Source organism: Fusarium redolens (assembly GCF_020744475.1).
Source record: "Fusarium redolens strain MPI-CAGE-AT-0023 chromosome Unknown BKA55scaffold_30, whole genome shotgun sequence".
Classification (NCBI taxonomy): Eukaryota; Fungi; Ascomycota; class Sordariomycetes; order Hypocreales; family Nectriaceae; genus Fusarium; species Fusarium redolens.
Window position 1 is genome coordinate 126,845 of NW_025763693.1, and position 18,945 is coordinate 145,789.

Consider the following 18,945-nt stretch of genomic DNA (forward strand, 5'->3'; position numbering starts at 1 on the left):
CCGTTTCTTCTTCATGCAAAGTTATGGATCTAGAAGCGGACAAGACTTACCATGGATTCCGTTCCTGCTTGCTTACCTCCCCTTCCGGGAAATTAGCCGCCTATTGCCGGAACTTGACTGATTGCGTAGTACCCACCCTCACACATCTAGAATTGGTGACATAGGTCCACTAAACAGAGTTGGGATTAGTGTTGCAAGGGCCTTGGGGAAACTCTTCAGGGTACTCGACGAAAAGAAGCCCATCGGCTCTGAGACAAGCCAAACACTGAAGATGACCAGAAGGTCGGGAAGTACAGAGCAATTTGAAGTCCTCAGCTACTTGAATCTAGAGATTTTTGAGGAAAAAAAGTAAAGAATCTTTATGCAGAACGCAAAAATATGTTAAACAATAAGGCAGGTAGCTGCCTCACAAATAGAACCGGTTCTGATAGGCAAACAATGCTCTTTTCGTATTTTGCGTTGCAATGTCTTATTCTCCTGTAATCTGAAGCTCATCAAAGGAGATATAATACTCCATCTCTGTCCCACTTAAAGACTCTCGGTGTTCTCCCTGGCAGTAACCTTGACCCACATGTCACTTTGCAAAAGCAGTCCGTTTGCAGGCACACTGACCCACGGTTGAGACGGGTTCACAGAAACAATATCATAACGATGTAAAAGCTATATCATGTAAGCACTACAAATGATGTCGAACGGAGCGGGGTGGACTTACAGTTGCCAACGTCTTTCTCAGCTCAAACATAGCGACGGTCTTCCCGAGACACTGGTACCTTCCACTGCCAAATACGATATCCGCAGCTTGAATCATACGCCTATAAGTCACCTTTGCCGAGCTGGTGTTGTTCTCTGGGTCAAGATTAGCTGCATTATCCGCTTCGATCCACCGCTCGGGTCGATAAACATCAGCATCTTCACCGAAGATAGCCTTGCTGCGAACGATGCCATAGACACACGTGCCAACACGAGTTCCGCCGGGGATAAACCTTCCATCAGGAAGTAAATCACCTTCTGGCGGAGTCTGCTTCTGCAGCATTGCGAATGCTGGTGGTAGCATGCGAATAGACTCTCGGATGCAGGCAAGGAGGTATGTTAGCTTCTGTGTTGCAGCGTCGCAGATAATTCCCTGTGCAGTAAGAATATCTTGATCTTGATAAGCAGCTTCGAGTTCTTTCTGGACTTTGGCATAAATGACTGGGTTTGTCATGATGAAGAGGAGGGTGGAGCGGAGGGCTGTGACAGTCGTGTCCGAGCCAGCCATGCTATATGTGTATCAGCAAGTGGTCATGTTGCCTCTGATGTCAACCTACATCTGAAGAGTAGCCTCAGTCTCGGCTTCGCGGCTGCTCAAACCATGTCTTTCAAAGCTTCCCAGCATATCGTCTCTGGGGACCTTAGTTGAATCGAATCTCTCGCTAACAATCTTCTTCGCGTACCTGTACGAGTCGTTAGCAAAGGCTCAAAGTTCTCTCATACGTCTACAGCAGAGCCAACTTACCCCATCATCATGCCAACACCGGTCTTGTCAGTTGGGCGTGGCATAGTCAAGTTCCGAATACCAGGAAGCCGGATCATCTTGTTCAACGTCCCGAACACACCAAGCCACTCAAATACTGGCAGTGCTTGCTCCGCTACGTGGCAGTATCCGTTGATATCCTCATCGCGGCTCAAGAACCCAAATGCTTGACCGAAGGCAACTTCTGTGATGACATCTAGAGTGAAGAACTGAGCCAGGCGTGAAAACTCAAGCGTGCGCTTGGAAGATTGAGTAGATAGGTACTTCGAGTCGATCAGATCGACCAGAATTCTTATCTGACCATCAATTCCAGCTTCTAGATGGGTGTTTTCCTTCCCCGAGTACTAAGCGTTTATCAGCAGTGGTCAAACAAAGCACATGTGAGCAACTGACCCCTGCACTGAGTTTCCTTCTCAAGCTTTGATGTCTATTCTCATCTCGCTCAGAGAAGACGTGGTCCATTTCGAAGTCAAATTTGACATTACTGTAGATTTCCGATCTTCTGTAGGGACTGCGTACTGAGCTCATTGCCAGAGCGTGATCGAGGCTGTCCGTGACGATGTCGTTCGGACTCACGCGCACAAAGGAACCTGCATTACTTAGCACGACATTATCGCCATTAAAAGACATATACTATCTTTTCACATACCATACTCCTCACAAACCTGCTTGAGGTCAAGATGTAGAGATTTGTTGAGTACGCCTCGAACGATCCATAACTTGGACACCGCCGCAACGAAGGGACCTGGGAAGGATCTCAAGCGATACCATGACGTAAAGACTCCGTACACTACACGTGCAGTGAGAATAAAAAGAGAAACAGTTAAAATGTTGACCCCGAACATGATGGATGTTGTGTTCACGATTGCTGAGTATGTCACAGCTTGGATACGCTCAAGTCCTGTGGACCTTGCACGAGCAAATAGGCTTTATAGTTACTAATCAAAACGACAATGCGAACTTTTGACCGAGTCTCGTCGTCCCATACAAGCAGGCCCCAAACGTTATCTGACAGCAAGGGGAGCATCGCGCTAGGCTGCATAGACGCCATGCAGACACGGGTCCCCTTCTTCGAGCTACGAACCAGGTCAGTAAAAGACGCTTTCGGAAAGGATCTCGTCTTGCCAATGCGCCGAGTTCACAAAGGATGGAAATACCATCTTGGACAAATACCTCGCCACTTTCGTGAAGGAAGCGCGTCAGACGGCAGTTTTCCGAAATGGGTAGTGGAGCGGCTGACAGTTGTTGGGCTGGTGGCTGAAGGACGAGGAAAACTCCAGTTGGACAAGTATTAATTATAGGTTCATCCATGGCTCACTGCCAGTTCAATCCTCTCCATTCCACAGCGTAGCATTTTAAAACATCTTGACATACTTCCTGTACTCATTCTGAGACATTGTTTCCCACTCACCGCAATCATGACGACAACACTCCTTCAGAATGCCCCCGCTGTCTCCTCTATGCCCGGCACTCCGATAAATGGAGCTCCAGTCAAAAGTTCTTGGAAGATCCCTGAGACCAATTGGACACCCTATTGTCACCCTCGCGTGAAAGAGGTCTCCAACGAAGTTGACGGGTACTTCCTACAGAACTGGAACTTCCCTAACCCCAAGGCAGAGAGGGTATTCCTCAACGCTGGGTTCTCCCGCGTCACTTGTCTCTATTTCCCTCTGGCGAAAGATGACAGGATCCACTTTGCCTGTCGCCTCTTGACGGTCCTCTTCCTCATTGATGGTACGTAACAAAGCCCCCACCAAGTTTTATATTACAGTACCTGACAGTGCCATAGACCTTCTTGAAGACATGTCCTTCGAAGATGGTGCGGCATACAACGAAAAGTTGATCCCCATCGCGCGAGGTGATGTACAGCCAGACCGCAATGTCCCCGCTGAGTTCATCACTTATGACCTCTGGGAGAGCATGCGCGCTTGCGATAAAGAGCTCGCTGATCAAGTGCTGGAGCCCACCTTCACTTTCATGCGAGCTCAGACAGACAAGGTTCGCCTCAGCATCACTGAGCTAGGTCATTACCTTGAGTACCGAGAGAAAGATGTTGGCAAAGCGTGAGTTCTGTCATTACTGGATAACTAAAAGTAAGAAGCTAATAGTCAAACCAAAGGCTTCTTTCATCTCTGATGAGATTCGCCATGGATCTGCGTCTCACCCCAGAGGAGCTTACTTTGATGAAACCCCTGGAGCAAAACTGCTCCAAGCAGATCTCCGTGGTCAACGACATCTACTCCTGGAAGAAGGAACTTCGACAGTCAGAAAAGGGCCACAAAGAAGGCTCTTTCCTGTGCAGTGCCGTCAAGGTATTTTCCGTCAGCACTTCGCTTGACATTGACGCCACTGTTCGTATCCTGTGGCATATGATTCGCGAGTGGGAGCACATTCACGACGAGATTGTCGCCAAGGTTGAAGCTGAGGGTTGCTCTGATGCCGTAAAGAGATACATGAAGGGTTTGGAGTATCAGATGAGTGGCAATGAGCTCTGGAGCAAGACTACACGTCGCTATTCTGAGTAGATTGGTTGGGAGTGCAATTGACAGTTTGTTTGTGTTCTGTTACTTTCATATACAATTGTTGGAAATTTGTTAGATTTGAGTCAGCTCCTTTTAGCGTCTATCACGAAATACAATCGTTCTTATCTGAAGCTTAGTATAACTGCGAGTGTTCCTATATCACTGTCTTGGACTCGGCAAGTCTATCGCTTGTTTTGCAGACAAACCACGTACCCGAGTTGTCAAGATACTCTTATCTTCGCCAACTGGCTTAGGTTAGACTTTTGTAAAATTAAATATGGGTGTTGGTGCCCTTTGGTTCATGTTGCATCATGCAAAGCTGAGTGATAACGATACGTGGTTGATAAGCGACCAAAGCAGCGACCGTGACAGAATTCACTTCCTGTTCATGCAGGATCATGCACTTGCTCACCGATGTAAAGACTTATCTTCGTGATTGTGTTCGCTCTTGGAGTCAAGGTCTCATTTCCCGTTTCAGATGCCAAAGGTGAGACTGATTAGCGCAGCTCAGTGTCATTTTGCAAGAATTGGGATCAAACACAACACTTTATTCTAGCTATAGAATATGATCATCTGTATACAGAATCCAGCATCTCAAACATCAACCTAGATGTACTTTGCATCCCTGGCAATCTGGTCCAGCAGCTTGTGAGTCTTCAACGCAGACTCAAAATCAGCATACTTTTCCTGATCTTGCCCAAAAGCCTCATAAACTCTGGCAGTATTTCTTCCAACAACCGGCGCCTTCTGAATATGTTCAGGCACAGCAGCTTCCTTGAAGGAAACATCCTGAACCTCACCCTCCTTACCAACTCGCAGGCGCAGGGTGCTACCATCAGGTCCCATCTGGAAATGGCCCTCGGGCACGGTGACTTCGATCTCACCCTCCGTGCCGGTGATGAGCCAGCGGATGGAAAGATCGTCAACTGGCTTCTTGGCCTTGCGGAAGCTGATGGCAGCTACGGCACCACTGGTGAGGACGCCTTGGACGAGCATGTGATCAGGGGCCGTCTTGTTGTAGGCGGGATCAACGATTGTTTGCTTCTCCATGCTGAAGATTGGAACAACTGGGTGCTGTGTCTTGAGGGTTGACTGGATAGTCTCAAAATCACCCAGAGTATGGGTGAAGGTATCAAGGACTAAACTAAGATTAGCAACTTTCAAAGCTCTCAATGTCATTTGTACTTACAATGACCAAAGTTGATATAAAACTCATTGCCGCCGCTGTCCATGTTAAGATAGTACAGTCCACTATCAAGCCAGATATCCGCCGGAAGAGCGCTAGTGCAGCCCACTACGACGGAGCTAGTAACTCTGCCAATGGTTCCCTTATCAAGAATCTCTTTGACCTTGACGATAAGAGGGTCCGCTCGGCCCTGGAGGCCAACAGCAGTCTGGACGCCTTTACTAGCAGCTAAAGCCGCTAGCTCTTCACTCTCCTTCAATGTAGCACCCAATGGCCACTCCACAACCACCTTTTTCCCATTCTGCAACGCAGGCTGGGCAAGCATGAAGTGCTTGGCAACATTGACAGAGACGACCACGAGATCGACATTGGAGTCATTGGCTAGGTCTTTGGGGTTACCGTATGCCTTGACAGTGTCGGGGAGTTTGTGGAACTCGATTGATTTGCGGGCAGACTCAACAGATGAGTTGCACACAGCCACGATATCGTACCGTGGCGATTCAAGGATGGGTTTCAGGTGGGATAGGACACCCCAGTTGCCACCGACAGGTTCTAGAACGTCGATGGGTGCGAGACCTACTAGACCAACTCGTGTAGGTGTCATGATTTTTGCTTTGATTTGAGAAGATAAGAGTTTTGATGGAAGTAGATGATTGTGAAGACTGATTGGTTGTGACTCATGATTAAACACTAAACTTTGTCTTTTATAGAGCTCATTCTTTGACTGTATCTCGAGAATTGTACTTGAACGGGCAATTACCTGATATGGAAAGCAGAGCGACCTCTGCTGTAACAACACATTTTCCCCATCCAGGGATATGATTACGTTCTCCCGGATCAACTTTCCCAATTCGGACCACTAATATCACAGCATCAGATTCGGAAATGCCCGTAAGATCCCTGGGCCACGAACCTAGCGCTTACTCCATAAGGCAGAGCTCGGTCGGGGAGTGACCCGACTTGCTCGCCGGAGGAAGAATATTTTCCGAAATAGTTCTCTCCCCTTCAAAACAAGGAACGGCCCGTTGCGTTGTCGATGGAGCCGGAATCCTTCTGCTAGTACGGATACGTAAGGAGCCTCTGTAGGCTTACTTTAACGTATCTTCTTACACTCCATTTTGAACTCTACACGACCAATACATTGTTTTCTTCGCAATCTTGCATCGTTTGGGTTACACATGAGCTTACAAGATCGTCGGGCCAATGGGGGTTCTTGCGCGGCGGTGCTACCGTTCCAGAACGGACGTCGTCAGGAGGCAGTGGGTGAGCACCTTGCTGTCATCTTTGAAATCACAAATGCCTCATGTTTGTCGTTTCCTTTCCTCTAAAATATGTTTCCCGCGAGTGCATCAATCAGGCTTACGAATTCAAAAATCACCCACCTAAGATTCCGTCACGAAGGCGGAATACGCGTCCGCTTCTTCATCTGAGTCAGATTCCGTGAGAACTTGGCAGATGTTATTCGTGAACACGAACATGCTCGATTGCCATTATTTGCGCGATTTAGAGAAGGATAACGATAAGCGCCATGTCACTGCTCAGAAGTCACGAAGTAATTTACCAGGTAGCGACGGAACATGGTCTCAGTCAAGTAAGCGCGCGTTGGTCGTAGCAACATCTCAATGCAACGTTGAACTGCTTCGTATCTGGACCCTCGCGTCTCGAAGGATCATGCGAGATACGAAAATTGCATCCTGTGGCCAAAAGTGTGAGCAATGACCCCCATCTCGCGTTGAGGCATTTGAATCGTAACTCCCAGCCGGATTGGTGTAAGAATCAGCGAGTTCCTTTTTTCCTTGATGAAGCCCCCTGCCAATGCATAACCGACTGTAGGGTAGGTACTCTGTGCCCCCCTTATGCAGTTACATAAGCAACTGTTCCACGGAAGTTGACCGCCAAGAGAGTTTATTACTGATAACCAAGCTTTTTGAAGGATTCCTGGCTGCACCGATACGAAGACGTGGGATGATTATCCCGTACAAAACAGTGCCGTTGGCGATGGTTAAATGCACGTTAGATCCTTGTTGTGGAGCAGGGGGTGACAGGGACGGATCTGCGCGACACCATCCCCGGCTTGCCCGGGCGATAAGAGGGACAGGCATTGGCGAGCATACGCCATATTATTGGTAGGGTTGTACAGTATCGCGCCTACTGACCTTGCTGTCAGTTAAACCATCCTCCTAATGATTTTGGAATGGTAAGAACAGTGTGTATATCTAACGAAGAGTTTATTATCTTAGTGTCACAATTAATGGGTTTTAATCTACAATGTGGATTACTTCTCGATGCTTGTAAAGTTGTAATTGTTTGTCGGTTAAACATCGATTTAACCTCAACACTCAAAACCGGGCCTTGGCAAATAGGCTTTGTGGTAGAAGATCCACAGGGCTGACTTAACTCTATATGGTAGGCTAGTCCTAACACAGAATGGCTTACGATAATGCACGTTCGGCTTATTGTTGATTTTCGGAAGCCGCCAAGATACCGCGTATAGGCGTATCCTCTCAGCAAAATAGGTAGCACAGTGGCTGTAAAGTGCAGTAAAAAAAAACAATTTTGTGATTAGCTAGTGGGGCGCACCCCGTGGGGAGAACCATGTCTTTTCGCACCAGGCACTTTTGCCGCCGAGCGGGAGGGGGAGGGGGAGGGGGGAGGCTTGAAGGATGAGGTGAGAATGCAGGCTGACCACAGCCCCCAAAAATGTTTCAGAGCCAACAAACCCACCCAACTCGCCTGCGCGTGCCGTGAAGCGGCATTTGAGACCCTTCTGACTTTAAAAAGAGGGATTAGACAACCCTCAAGGAGAATATCACCCCCAGCAAATCTCTAAGCGCAGCGAATCTCCATCTGCGGCTAAAGTAAAAAGCTATTGGCACACAACCCCTCGGATTCTGCCGAGCTTAATACAGCTTATATACAGGCAAATAATTGGCTGATGGTGGCAGCAGCAGCTTGATTTGTGTCGTCAACCCTCACCATTTGAAGCAGCGCAGCATAGTGATACGCGGGGAGGCCCATCTGATATCAAAAAGGGCCATATATTCAACATGTTTGGCACTCTCCAGTTCAACCATACAGCAAACGCAGGGCCCACCTTCGTTGAACGAGCAGACGGTGCCGCATTCAGTGCCCTGGGCAGCAACGTCCCGCAGCACACGGCGTGCGATCAGTGCCGCCAGAAGAAGCTCCGCTGCACGGGACGCAAGACGGGCTGCGAGCGCTGCAAGGCGAGTTCTACAGAGTGTACTTATACCCAGCTCTTTGGAAGCAACGTGCGGCGCAAGGACCGAAAGCGGACGGCTTCACAGAACGATTCTGCTGTCAGCGCACACTCGCCGTCACCTGAGCAACAGCAGCAGCAGCAGCCCGATTCGGATGCCATGCAGAGCATCGTTGTCGCCACCACCACCAGAAGCTCCCCGAGCGCGTCGCTGCCGGCGGCTGCATCGGTGCATGGGGGGAATAGCGGTGATGAAAACGGTAGCAATTCTTCTGTTGATCCCTTGGCGAACGACGTTTCGCGGCCGATGGATGCAACGCTCCCAGATGATACGGCCATGAGCAGCAACACTTCGGGGGAAGAATTCGTATTCTTCGATCTGGACCCCTCCACTTTTGACCGTAAGTTCCTTTCTCTCTCTTTTCGTCTCGTGACCGATCCAGCACGATAAATGGCGAGTCGCTGAGCTTCTTTTTGCAAAATTAGTAGCAGAGTCCAATTCCATGCCAGACTTTCACTGGTCACCATATGCTTTACCTGGAATCTCTTCACCTCGCGGCACACAGCCAGACACGTTCAGTTTCTTGGATTCTCGTTCATCGACAGCCATGACAGCGACACGTATGCTGGGGCATCCCATCAACGTCAGCAACAGCTCTTGTGCCGGGCGCTGTCTCAAGGTCATGAAATCACTACTCGAAGAGCTTGAAGCTCGCATGCACGACATGAGGCCCTGCAAAGCCGACGTTGCGCTCTCTTTCCAAAAGCAATCATGCATTCAGTGCGCCCAGGTAGTGCGCTGCAAGAGCTGCTACATCGACCCAGACGCCATGATGTTTCTTACCATGATCTGCGATAAGCTTATCATGCTCAACAAGAAGATTCTCTGGTACACGAGAGAGGGTGCCAGTGTAGAGCAGCAATTGCTTGTGGGTGAATACGAGGTAGATCAGATTGAAGAATGGGGCAGCATGTTGCAACTTCTCACGGCGGTGCAGCTACGGAAGATTAAGGCGCTGGTGGATGATATTGAGAGAAGCCCGGCTATTGAGGGGAGACATGCCCAGCTGATAATGCTGCGGAGTGTGAAGCAGCAGGTCATTGCACTTTTGGGGAGGATTAGAGAGGCGTTATTCAAGGTTGTCGATGAGCCATAGCAAGGTTGGACACAAAGAATCCAAGACCGGAAAAGTTAAGACAATGTAGACAGACTATACATCATTTATCAAGGATGGCGTGGAGAGGGAGTCATTTATGGTGTTCTCAAATTTCTTTAATCTTTAACCTTTCAGTCATTCAGATAACAGAGTTCGTAATCACCTGCGTCCAGCATTGCCTTCAGCAGCCTGACAAGGTAGCCGTCCAGATATTTGACATATGACCCTTCCTACATAACAGCGAGAGTAATTGTCCAGATTAATACACTCAGTGTTACCGTGGTTCTCCCTACTTGCCTATTTTGCTACCGCCTGTGCCAGATCGGACCTCTCCCGAAATCGAACATACAGATGCGGCTTCCACCACATGACATGACAGCGGCTTTCACCTAGCCAGTCAACATCTGCATTGACCAATTCCCAATCATAATTGAATATCATTTTGGCAAGGATCTGGTTCACCTCCATCATTGCAAAGCTAGAAATGTGGTAGTCAGCAGACTATTCGTCAAATATGATCAAGAAAGGCGCACGTACTTTTGTCCAAGACAACCTCTGGCCCCCAGCGAAAATGGCTGACTAGCCTCTTTGACACTCTTGCTATCCGGATCAAGCCATCTGTTTGGATCAAATTGGTAAGGATCCGGGAAATATTTCTCATCGTGAGTAACCGTGTAAGCACTCGTGTAGACCTCGGTCTGTGTACCCTGTTAGCTACCTAGTGTTAATTCTCTAGCGCGAATTGGCTCACTCCCTGAGGAACCCAATGGCCATCAATATCTGTTCCTGGAGAGATTCGAGGAAATCCTTGCGAACCGGGTGGATAGATACGCAGGCCCTCGCTGATGACAGCCTGGAGATATGGAAGCTGCTGCGCAGAGGCTGCATTGATCTCTTCATACGTCTTGAAGCGATCTCTGACTTCCTTGCAAAGCTTATCCCATACTCCATTATTTTGGTATTTGAGTAGATAGTATGTAGTAGCAGCGAGGAAAGTCGCTACTGTTTCGCCTCCCGCGATGCTCCGTTGCGTTAGTCTGTATTATTTGGTTTGCAACTGGGGACACTTACACCAATGTAGATGCATGGGCCGTCATTTCCTCCTTTTCGATCTCTCCGCTTTCTACTTTGCTAAGGAGATTCGACATCAAGTCTTTGCGGCCCGACTTGCTGGCCAGTCGCCTTCAGAAAGTTAGTCCTGTCGCTCTGTTCAAAAGATGGTAGTGTTGTACTCACCTGTCCACTTTGGCTCTTGTATAATTTGTGTGAGTTTTGGATACTGCCGAGATGAATGGAAACAACATCCTGGAAATGGTCGGCACGAACGGAAACCTTCGCAGATTGTCCGCCACAGTGATGAAGAAGAGATGGTCAAGAATGAGCTCTTGCCAGAAGTGAGGCTTGCCTGCTTTAGTGTTAGAACAACCTCCATATGAAATATCGCGTTGCTTACCGTCTTCAATACACCCGAAAGACTCTCCAAATGCCATTTCTCCAAGAACGTCAAACGCAAGCATCTCATACCATTTAGCCATATCCAACCCATCCGACTTGGGCCCACCAAGCTTGCCAATCTTATCAACAAAAGCATCAACAACATTTGCCACAATCTCCTCCTGTTCACGAAGCGCCTTTGTAGAAAAAGCAGCAGTAAGAGACTGCTTCATCTTTCTATGCTTCTGAGGGTCCCGCTCACTCCCAATACACAACCTTCGGAATCCTGCACCGTACATGTCGTAAAACTCACTCTTAACAAGCGTCTGTTTCTTCCCAACAGCATGACCGTAAATATCCTTCCACGACTTCAAAGACGCGAAAGAAAGTTCATTTGGCGAGACGCGAAACACCGGCCCTTCAGATATTAACCAGGGAAGTAGCTGGGGGATTGGGGTTATGAGCCACCGTATTTTTTGTGACCTTCATCGATGGCGAGATGGATGCGGCCGCGGGTTGATTGAATGATTCTCCATATCTTTCCGGAATGAATAACGATGGCCTCTAAGTACATCACGAGGAGCCAGGCACGTACCAGGGTAGATCTTGCTAGGAGGGGGCCGGGGTAGGAAGCCAGTGGATGGAAGTAGATGTTGTAGATGACGAGACCGGTCCAGTATACGGTGAGCTTTTGTTTGTTAGTTTGGATGATCTCTCTTGACGGATGCTCTAGACGTACCAGTAGTCCCAAGATACCGCTACCATATAGCGCCAATAGCCCTGTGGCGGACTTGCCGTTGAGTTGAAGCCAGGCTTCCAAGTTCATTGGAGTTGATGCAAGTGACATGGTGACAGCTTGTTTTCTGAACCGTTGACAATGACGTTGGTGGAGAAGATGGCCTGTATTGTTTTATATGTCTCTCTTGCCGCACCACTATCTCAGCTGTCAGCTTCTAGGACATCCAATTCCACTTCAGAATGCCGCTTATACTCGAATTGGAATTGATATTACTCTAATCCGTTGTCCAATAATCAATTTGGAGTGTCTCAGCCTGTCTGATCACAGCGTATAATTTGGTGCAACATCAAGATTCGGGCAATTACCGCATTAGGAAATAAGCCGACATCACCAACAACAAAGAGCTTCATGTCTCAGAACCCGTAGCAAGAAAGGCAACAGCCCGGTAAATTAAACGACATGGCTCTAATACACTTTCGAGATTCATCCCCCCCTTTTATTCTCAGATTGAATGATTCTCTCTCGATAACATACCAACCATCGTGGACTTGTCTTTTGTCAACTATTTTGAATCCGCACCAGTCTTTACCAATCAAGTGAGGAATCATGGCTGGAAGTATCACTCAGGGGAGTGACAACAAGGTATGCATTACACCTCGAGATAGTGGAAGATATGTGTGTGTGATGCTAACCATGACAAGGTCACGAATGAAAAGGGGGGCGACTCGAACATCTTCACGATGACCGACAGCAGTGGAGGTACACCAAGCGACAAAGAGGTAGATCTCCTCGCCCAACTCAACGAAGAAGAGAAAGAGATCATCGAACGACAACTCGACCTTCCAACCGTCGAAGTGACGTTCACCACCCTCTTTCGCTATGCGACACGAAACGACCTTATAATCATCGCCGTGAGCTCACTATGCGCCATCGCAGGCGGTGCAGCCCTACCGCTCATGACTCTCATCCTGGGTAACTTCTCTGGCTCTTTCCAGCGCATCTTCTACGACGATATTTCACAGAGCGAGTTCAGGTCTGATCTTAGTTACTACTCCCTTCTTTTCGTATACCTTGCCATTGCGGAATTCGTCACCATTTATGTTTGTACATGGGGTTTTGTATACACGGGTGAGCATATCACTGGCAAGATCCGCGAGGAGTATCTCAAGGCGCTGCTTCGACAGAACATCGGCTTCTATGACCAATTTGGCGTCGGCGAGATTACAACACGTATCACGCATGACATGACGCTCGTGCAAGATGGTATATCGGAGAAAGTTGCCTTTGTTTTGACCTCCCTTGCCACGTTTATCACGGCATTAGTCGTGGGATTCGTGCGTTACTGGAAACTGACGCTCATTCTCACGAGCGGGGTCTTCGCTACCGTTATCGTTATGATGATGGGCTCCAAGTTCTTCGTCACTGCTACCATCAAAGGCTTGCAGGCTACTGCTATCGGTGGCTCTGTTGCGGAAGAGGCTCTTGCTTCGATTCGTAATGCTGCGGCGTTTGGGACACAGGAGAAACTTGCGGCGAGATATCAGAAGCATCTTGGTGAAGCCGAGAAATGGGGTGTCAGAGTCAAGGTTGCGCTTGGCTGCCTCATCGGAGGTATGCTTTGGGTTCAGTATCTTACTTACGGATTGAGTGTATGGTGAGTAATTGCCCGCGGTTGATATTCTACATACTAATCTGTTTGTCAGGTTGGGTTCCCGATATATCGTCAGTGGAGAAATGAACCTCCCCAGCGTCATCATCATCATGATGGCGCTTACACTCGGAGCCAACACTCTCGGAACCCTTGCCACGCCAGCTAATTCACTTGTCACCGGTGTTTCGGCCGCGAGCAAGATATTCCAGGTCATCGACAGAAACTCCCCTCTTGATCCATCATCCGATACTGGTGAGACTATCCCATCACTGAATGGAGGCATCGAGCTGCGTAACGTTACGCATGTTTATCCTTCGCGCCGTGAGAGGCTCGCCATGGATGATGTGTCCATCAACATCCCCGCTGGCAAGGTCACCGCTGTAGTCGGCTCATCCGGTAGTGGCAAGTCGTCCATCATTGGTCTGTTGGAGAGGTTCTATGAGCCAATTTCAGGCCAGATCCTCCTCGATGGGCATGATATTAAGGATCTATCGCTTAGATGGCTAAGACAGCAAATGTCGCTAGTCATCCAAGAACCAGTCCTCTTCTCAACAACAGTCAGAGAGAACATCTCCCACGGTCTTCTCGGCACCAAGTACGAGAATGCCCAGAACAAGAACGAACTCATTTACAAAGCTGCACAGATGGCCAATGCACACGAGTTCATTCAGAAACTGCCCAAGGGCTACGACACACATCTTGGACAGCAGGGCTCTCTCCTCAGTGTCGGTCAGAAGCAGAGGATTGCTATTGCGCGTGCTATTGTTGGTGATCCTAGGATCTTGTTGCTCGATGAGGCTACCTCAGCTCTTGATACGAGATCTGAGGGCCAGGTTCAAGCTGCTCTTGACAAGACCTCCAAAGGACGCACTACAATTGTCATTGCGCACCGACTCTCTACCATTAAAGACGCCGACAACATTGTTGTCATGGACCGTGGTCGGGTTGTTGAACAAGGTACCCACGATCAATTGGTCGCCTCCAAGGGCTATTATTCTAGACTCGTCGAGGCGCAGAATATCAGACAAGAAGTCGAGGAGCGAGTTGAGGGTGTGCGTGTATCAGATACCGACTATCCCGACGCGTTGACTGCTTCTTCAAAGCTCGAGAATGATGCAGACACGCAGGCTGAATTGGCACTCTCTGTCCCCTCCGGCTTCCTCCAAGAAGAGCAGCAGACGAAGTACAGCTACAGCGCTCTTGTCAAGCTCATGGCATCCTTCAACAAAGCCGAAGCCGGCGTCATCCTACTGGGTCTTGTCCTCGCCATCATTTGCGGCGGTGGTAACCCCACACAAGCTGTCTTCTTAGCCAAGTCGGTCAATGCCTTAGCATACCCTCCCAGCCGCTATGACGATCTCAAGAGCCAGGCGAGTTTCTGGGCTCTCATGTATCTGATGCTGGCATTTGTATTCCTCTTCGCTTTTATTTCTCAAGGATGGGCGTTCTCATACTGCTCTGAGAGATTGATCCATAAAGTCCGTGTCGCTTCGCTTCGAGCTATGCTGAGACAGGACATTGGCTTCTTTGACCGGGATGAGAACTCTAGCAGTACACTTACCGCCTTCTTGTCAACTGAGACGAAGCATCTTGCTGGTCTTTCCGGTAGCACCCTGGGAACTCTGCTTACCCTGGCGACGACTATCGTTGCTGCACTGGCATTGTCTCTTGGCATTGGATGGGAACTTGCCCTCGTCTGCGCTAGTACCATTCCAGTGGTTTTGACATGCGGTTTCTTGCGTTACAATGTCCTACAGAAACTCGAAGCCAGAAGCTCAAAAACGTATGCCGAATCGGCTGCATATGCTTCCGAGCTGACGGCATCAATCCGCACCGTTGCCTCTCTCACCAGGGAGACCGAAGCTGTTGATCACTACCGCGGTATGATGGAGAAACAGTTAAAGTCTTCACAGCTTTCTGTCGCCAAGTCCGCCATCCTCTACGCAGCCTCACAATCTGTTACTTTTCTCGCCATGGCGCTCGCTTTTTGGTATGGCGGACGAAAGGTCGCTTCAAGGGAATACGACCTGTTCCAGTTCTTTGCCTGCTTCGCTGCTATCATCTTTGGGTCGGAAGCTGCGGGTACCTTATTCTCTCTTACTCCAAACATGGCCAAGGCTACCAATGCCGCCAATGAGCTGAAGCTGCTTCTTGAGAAGAGACCTACTATCGATACATGGTCCAAGGATGGACTCCACTTGGAGCGCTCTCAAGTTGAGGGAAGAGTTGAGCTTAAGAACATTCATTTCACATACCCAACGCGACCGGAGCGTCCTGTGCTTCAGGGTCTCAACATGACCATCAACCCTGGACAGTACGTCGCGATCGTCGGTAGCAGCGGCTGCGGCAAGAGTACGGTCATCCAACTTCTCGAGAGATTCTACGACCCAGCTGCAGGTGAAGTACGACTAGACGGCCGTGACATCTCAACATACAACATCAACAACTACCGCAGCTTCTTATCTCTCGTATCCCAAGAACCAACCTTATACGACGGCAGCATCAGAGATAATCTCATGCTCGGCACACCTGAAGAGTCCCTCCCGGAGGAAAGCTTATGGCACGCCCTACAAGAAGCTAACATCCGCGACTTTGTCACATCCCTCCCCGACGGTCTCGAAACCAACGTCGGCCCCAGAGGCGCCATGCTTTCAGGAGGTCAAAAGCAGCGCATCGCAATCGCAAGAGCTCTTCTACGCAACCCCAAGATTCTTCTGCTTGACGAGGCTACGTCTGCTCTTGACTCTGAGTCTGAGCAGGTTGTGCAAGCGGCGCTTGATGCTGCTGCTGCGGGACGCACGACAGTTGCTGTTGCTCATCGGTTGAGTTCTATTCAGAATGCTGATATGATTTATTTCCTTGATCAGGGGCGGGTGGCTGAGCAGGGGACGCATAGTGAGTTGCTGGCGCTGAGGGGGAGATATCATGACTTTGTCGCTTTGCAGAGTTTGGATAATACCGAGTAGGTGATACCGGTAGTTGTATGGATGTCATGGGAGTGTTTACACAAAATTGGAACCTTTCTTTCTTTCCTTTCTCACGAATATACCATAATACAAATTTGTTCTTTTTTCTATCCGTATATCCATACGCAGTTGCCTTGTTTCTATATCTCGTAGGGTACATATTTTACGAGCCATTAACATAACTTGTGTCGACTCTCGCCTTCCATGGCGTATTGTCTTCGGCTTTATGAGTAGAGTACCTACTAGCTGGCTTGTCATCACTCCATATAAACCATGGGTTGAAGATGAGAAGCACAGAAGATGATTACTCAACAATCCAGCCTGACGCCGTAACTTGGAATCACGTAAGGGGTTGATGGAGTTTCCGATTGACCTTTCATGAAGAAAATACATAACACATTGCCTTGACATCCCAAGAAGAGCACCCATTTAAAAGCACTCTAAATACCCAGCGCCTACAAAAAGAGGTTTGACCTCTCAAGCTAATATCTGTCTCCTATTCCGACACCTTTCGTGGATGAACCTTAACCATCAGCTCGGGTTTAACCCACAGAGTTGCCATGCGAGAGTCGAGCTGCCAGTCGAGCTCCTTGCTAACAAGTTCCAGATCATAACTCCAGTGCAGCTTTGCCAGAATTGTGCCCAGTTCCATCCACGCGAGACTGTAAGTTATAGTTAGCAATTCTTGTCTGCGCTGCGTGGTATTGGCAACGTGGCAATGGTGAGGTGGGTTCTGTAGTACTGGTGCAGATGACGGCGATGGGTACTTACTTTCGACCCAAGCAGCCACGGGGACCAAGAGAGAATGGCTGTGAAGCAGCGAGTATATCTTTCTCATTCGCCCCGAGCCAGCGCTCTGGCTTGAATGAATACGGGTCTTCCCAGTTTCGTGAATATAAGCCCGCAGCAACGGGGTTGGTGGATACAATTGTCTGTAGATAATCAATCAGTCTATTAACCGAGAACATGGCACCTAGATAAACTCACACCAGCGGGAAGTTGAATTCCATCTACAGTATCACCGCCTTCAGGCACAACCCTAGGCAGAGCAAACGGAAGTGGAGCATACATCCTCATGCCTTCCAGGCAGACAGCGCGCATGTACTGCAGTCTATTCGCAGCTTGAGAATTGATATCTTCGTACTTTGTGAATGCTGAGCGAACTTCGTTCTGCAGTTTGGTGCAAGCATGTGGTGTTTTGAGGAGATAGTATGTGATACAGCTTAGTGCGGTAGCAGTGGTTTCAGAACCTGCTGTACTAGAGGTGAAGTTAGCAACCACCGGAAAGGAAAAGGCTATTTTCGGTGTCATACACAAAGTCTGAAGCATGAGCTGCTAGCTGTACTGTCGAGATGTTCTGCTCCTGCTCCAAGATGCGAGTCAAGAAGTCTGGGCGAGGGTCTTGGTTGTTGATCCTCCTATGCCATGGTCAGCGCAAACATACAATCGTACTATTAACAAGATCGGTACAAACTTTTCTATCAAGGCCATGGTGTGATCCTCATGGATCTTGGTATCCTCAGTAAGCTTCCGTATCGTTCCTGGCATCAGCCACATAAAGACCTGCGCCATCCAGGGAAACCTGCTCATTGTATCTGCGAGCGCGCCTTGTCTGAGTGCCTTGGTGACGAGGTCAATCCAGAAATGGAATTCCTCTGATGCAGTCAGCTCAGTAATTGCAAAATAGCTTATGATGTCCAAAGGAAAATGGTACTTACGTGACTTGAGACCACCGAAAGACTCTCCAAATGCCAGACTACCAATAATGTCAAAAGTCGTCAAATTAAACCACTTCACAATATTAAGCCCTTCATCCCCACCCCCCAGCGCACCAAGCTGCGAAATAAGCAAATCAACATTCTCAGCAACAAGATGTTCCTGCTTCGTCAAACTATGATCACTAAACGCATGACTGAGATACTTCCTCATAGTCCCATGCTCCGTAGGATCTCGTTCGCTAACAATAGAGTGAGCACGATCAGCAAAACTACCTCCGCTGTAAAAAGGACTTTTCTTGAAGGTCTTGTGACCGGGGCGGAAACCGTATATGTCTTCCCATGATGATGGGGATGAGAAGGAGATTTCGTTGGGTGCGACGCGGACTACTGGACCATACTTTTCGTGCAGGGCTAAAATGGCGTAGGGTTGGCGGCCGCTGAGAAACATACGGCTGTAGGGGAGGTTGGACCATGCTGCGAGGCGAGGACCAGGGATTTTGTAGAGAGGATGGGTGATGTAGCGGTAGAGCGTGTATACTCCCCATCCAAGAAGAAACTAAATCATAATTAGCTTGTATTTCAATTTGGCATTTATATGGGAAGATGGAATCTCACTGTCACGATAGCAGCTACGCGAGGGACCTTCAAGACCTGCACGAGGTCTTGACTGATGTCCATTGCAGTTGAGTCCATGATGAGAGATTGGTGTTGGTTCTACTGCTACACGAGTTTGAGCGAGGCGGGGTTCGATGAGCTCATTTACATGAACAATTATTCTCTGTGCATCAGCTACTCTTTCGGGGTTTGTGCTTGCATCTGTGATAGCCAATCGGGATGAC

General features: G+C 48.7%; 7 protein-coding genes across 7 annotated transcripts; 3 read left to right on the forward strand and 4 right to left on the reverse strand.

Moving 5' to 3' along the window:
- Positions 1 to 528: 528 nt before the first annotated feature.
- Positions 529 to 2,358, reverse strand: BKA55DRAFT_528768 (cytochrome P450; the record flags this gene model as incomplete). Its single annotated transcript, XM_046189022.1, has 6 exons — positions 529 to 660; positions 713 to 1,259; positions 1,308 to 1,433; positions 1,496 to 1,857; positions 1,907 to 2,103; positions 2,163 to 2,358. The coding sequence occupies 6 exons, from the start codon at positions 2,356 to 2,358 to the stop codon at positions 529 to 531; spliced, it is 1,560 nt and encodes a 519-aa protein (XP_046041707.1).
- Positions 2,359 to 2,973: 615 nt separating this feature from the next.
- BKA55DRAFT_528877 (Aristolochene synthase from penicillium Roqueforti) lies at positions 2,974 to 4,038 on the forward strand (the record flags this gene model as incomplete). The annotated part of the gene is made up of 3 exons (XM_046189026.1): positions 2,974 to 3,247; positions 3,303 to 3,576; positions 3,633 to 4,038. 3 exons carry the CDS (start codon positions 2,974 to 2,976, stop codon positions 4,036 to 4,038), a joined length of 954 nt encoding a protein of 317 aa, XP_046041708.1.
- A 574-nt stretch (positions 4,039 to 4,612) lies between these two features.
- On the reverse strand, positions 4,613 to 5,825 carry BKA55DRAFT_681304 (uncharacterized protein; the record flags this gene model as incomplete). Its single annotated transcript, XM_046198245.1, has 2 exons — positions 4,613 to 5,174; positions 5,225 to 5,825. 2 exons carry the CDS (start codon positions 5,823 to 5,825, stop codon positions 4,642 to 4,644), a joined length of 1,134 nt encoding a protein of 377 aa, XP_046041709.1. The 3' UTR covers positions 4,613 to 4,641.
- Positions 5,826 to 7,882: 2,057 nt separating this feature from the next.
- BKA55DRAFT_585340 (uncharacterized protein) lies at positions 7,883 to 9,821 on the forward strand. Its single transcript, XM_046194442.1, has 2 exons — positions 7,883 to 8,842; positions 8,928 to 9,821. Exons 1-2 carry the CDS (start codon positions 8,269 to 8,271, stop codon positions 9,596 to 9,598), a joined length of 1,245 nt encoding a protein of 414 aa, XP_046041710.1. The 5' UTR covers positions 7,883 to 8,268; the 3' UTR covers positions 9,599 to 9,821.
- A 74-nt stretch (positions 9,822 to 9,895) lies between these two features.
- On the reverse strand, positions 9,896 to 11,858 carry BKA55DRAFT_719487 (putative cytochrome P450; the record flags this gene model as incomplete). Its single annotated transcript, XM_046200969.1, has 8 exons — positions 9,896 to 10,076; positions 10,136 to 10,296; positions 10,350 to 10,620; positions 10,670 to 10,780; positions 10,835 to 11,006; positions 11,052 to 11,450; positions 11,501 to 11,570; positions 11,628 to 11,858. The coding sequence occupies 8 exons, from the start codon at positions 11,856 to 11,858 to the stop codon at positions 9,896 to 9,898; spliced, it is 1,596 nt and encodes a 531-aa protein (XP_046041711.1).
- Positions 11,859 to 12,377: 519 nt separating this feature from the next.
- Positions 12,378 to 16,388, forward strand: BKA55DRAFT_697771 (P-loop containing nucleoside triphosphate hydrolase protein; the record flags this gene model as incomplete). Its single annotated transcript, XM_046200433.1, has 3 exons — positions 12,378 to 12,413; positions 12,473 to 13,425; positions 13,475 to 16,388. 3 exons carry the CDS (start codon positions 12,378 to 12,380, stop codon positions 16,386 to 16,388), a joined length of 3,903 nt encoding a protein of 1,300 aa, XP_046041712.1.
- A 496-nt stretch (positions 16,389 to 16,884) lies between these two features.
- BKA55DRAFT_546492 (cytochrome P450) lies at positions 16,885 to 18,799 on the reverse strand (the record flags this gene model as incomplete). Its single annotated transcript, XM_046190924.1, has 7 exons — positions 16,885 to 17,050; positions 17,160 to 17,320; positions 17,376 to 17,646; positions 17,702 to 17,806; positions 17,863 to 18,043; positions 18,107 to 18,662; positions 18,722 to 18,799. The coding sequence occupies 7 exons, from the start codon at positions 18,797 to 18,799 to the stop codon at positions 16,885 to 16,887; spliced, it is 1,518 nt and encodes a 505-aa protein (XP_046041713.1).
- Between the last annotated feature and the right edge of the window lie 146 nt (positions 18,800 to 18,945).

Excerpts from the sequence above, each read along its gene's own strand:
- BKA55DRAFT_585340 (XM_046194442.1), top strand. The coding sequence starts at position 8,269 with ATGTTTGGCACTCTCCAGTTCAACCATACAGCAAACGCAGGGCCCACC. Across the intron at positions 8,843-8,927 it reads GGACCCCTCCACTTTTGACC|TAGCAGAGTCCAATTCCATG; the intron begins GTAAGTTCCTTT and ends TTGCAAAATTAG.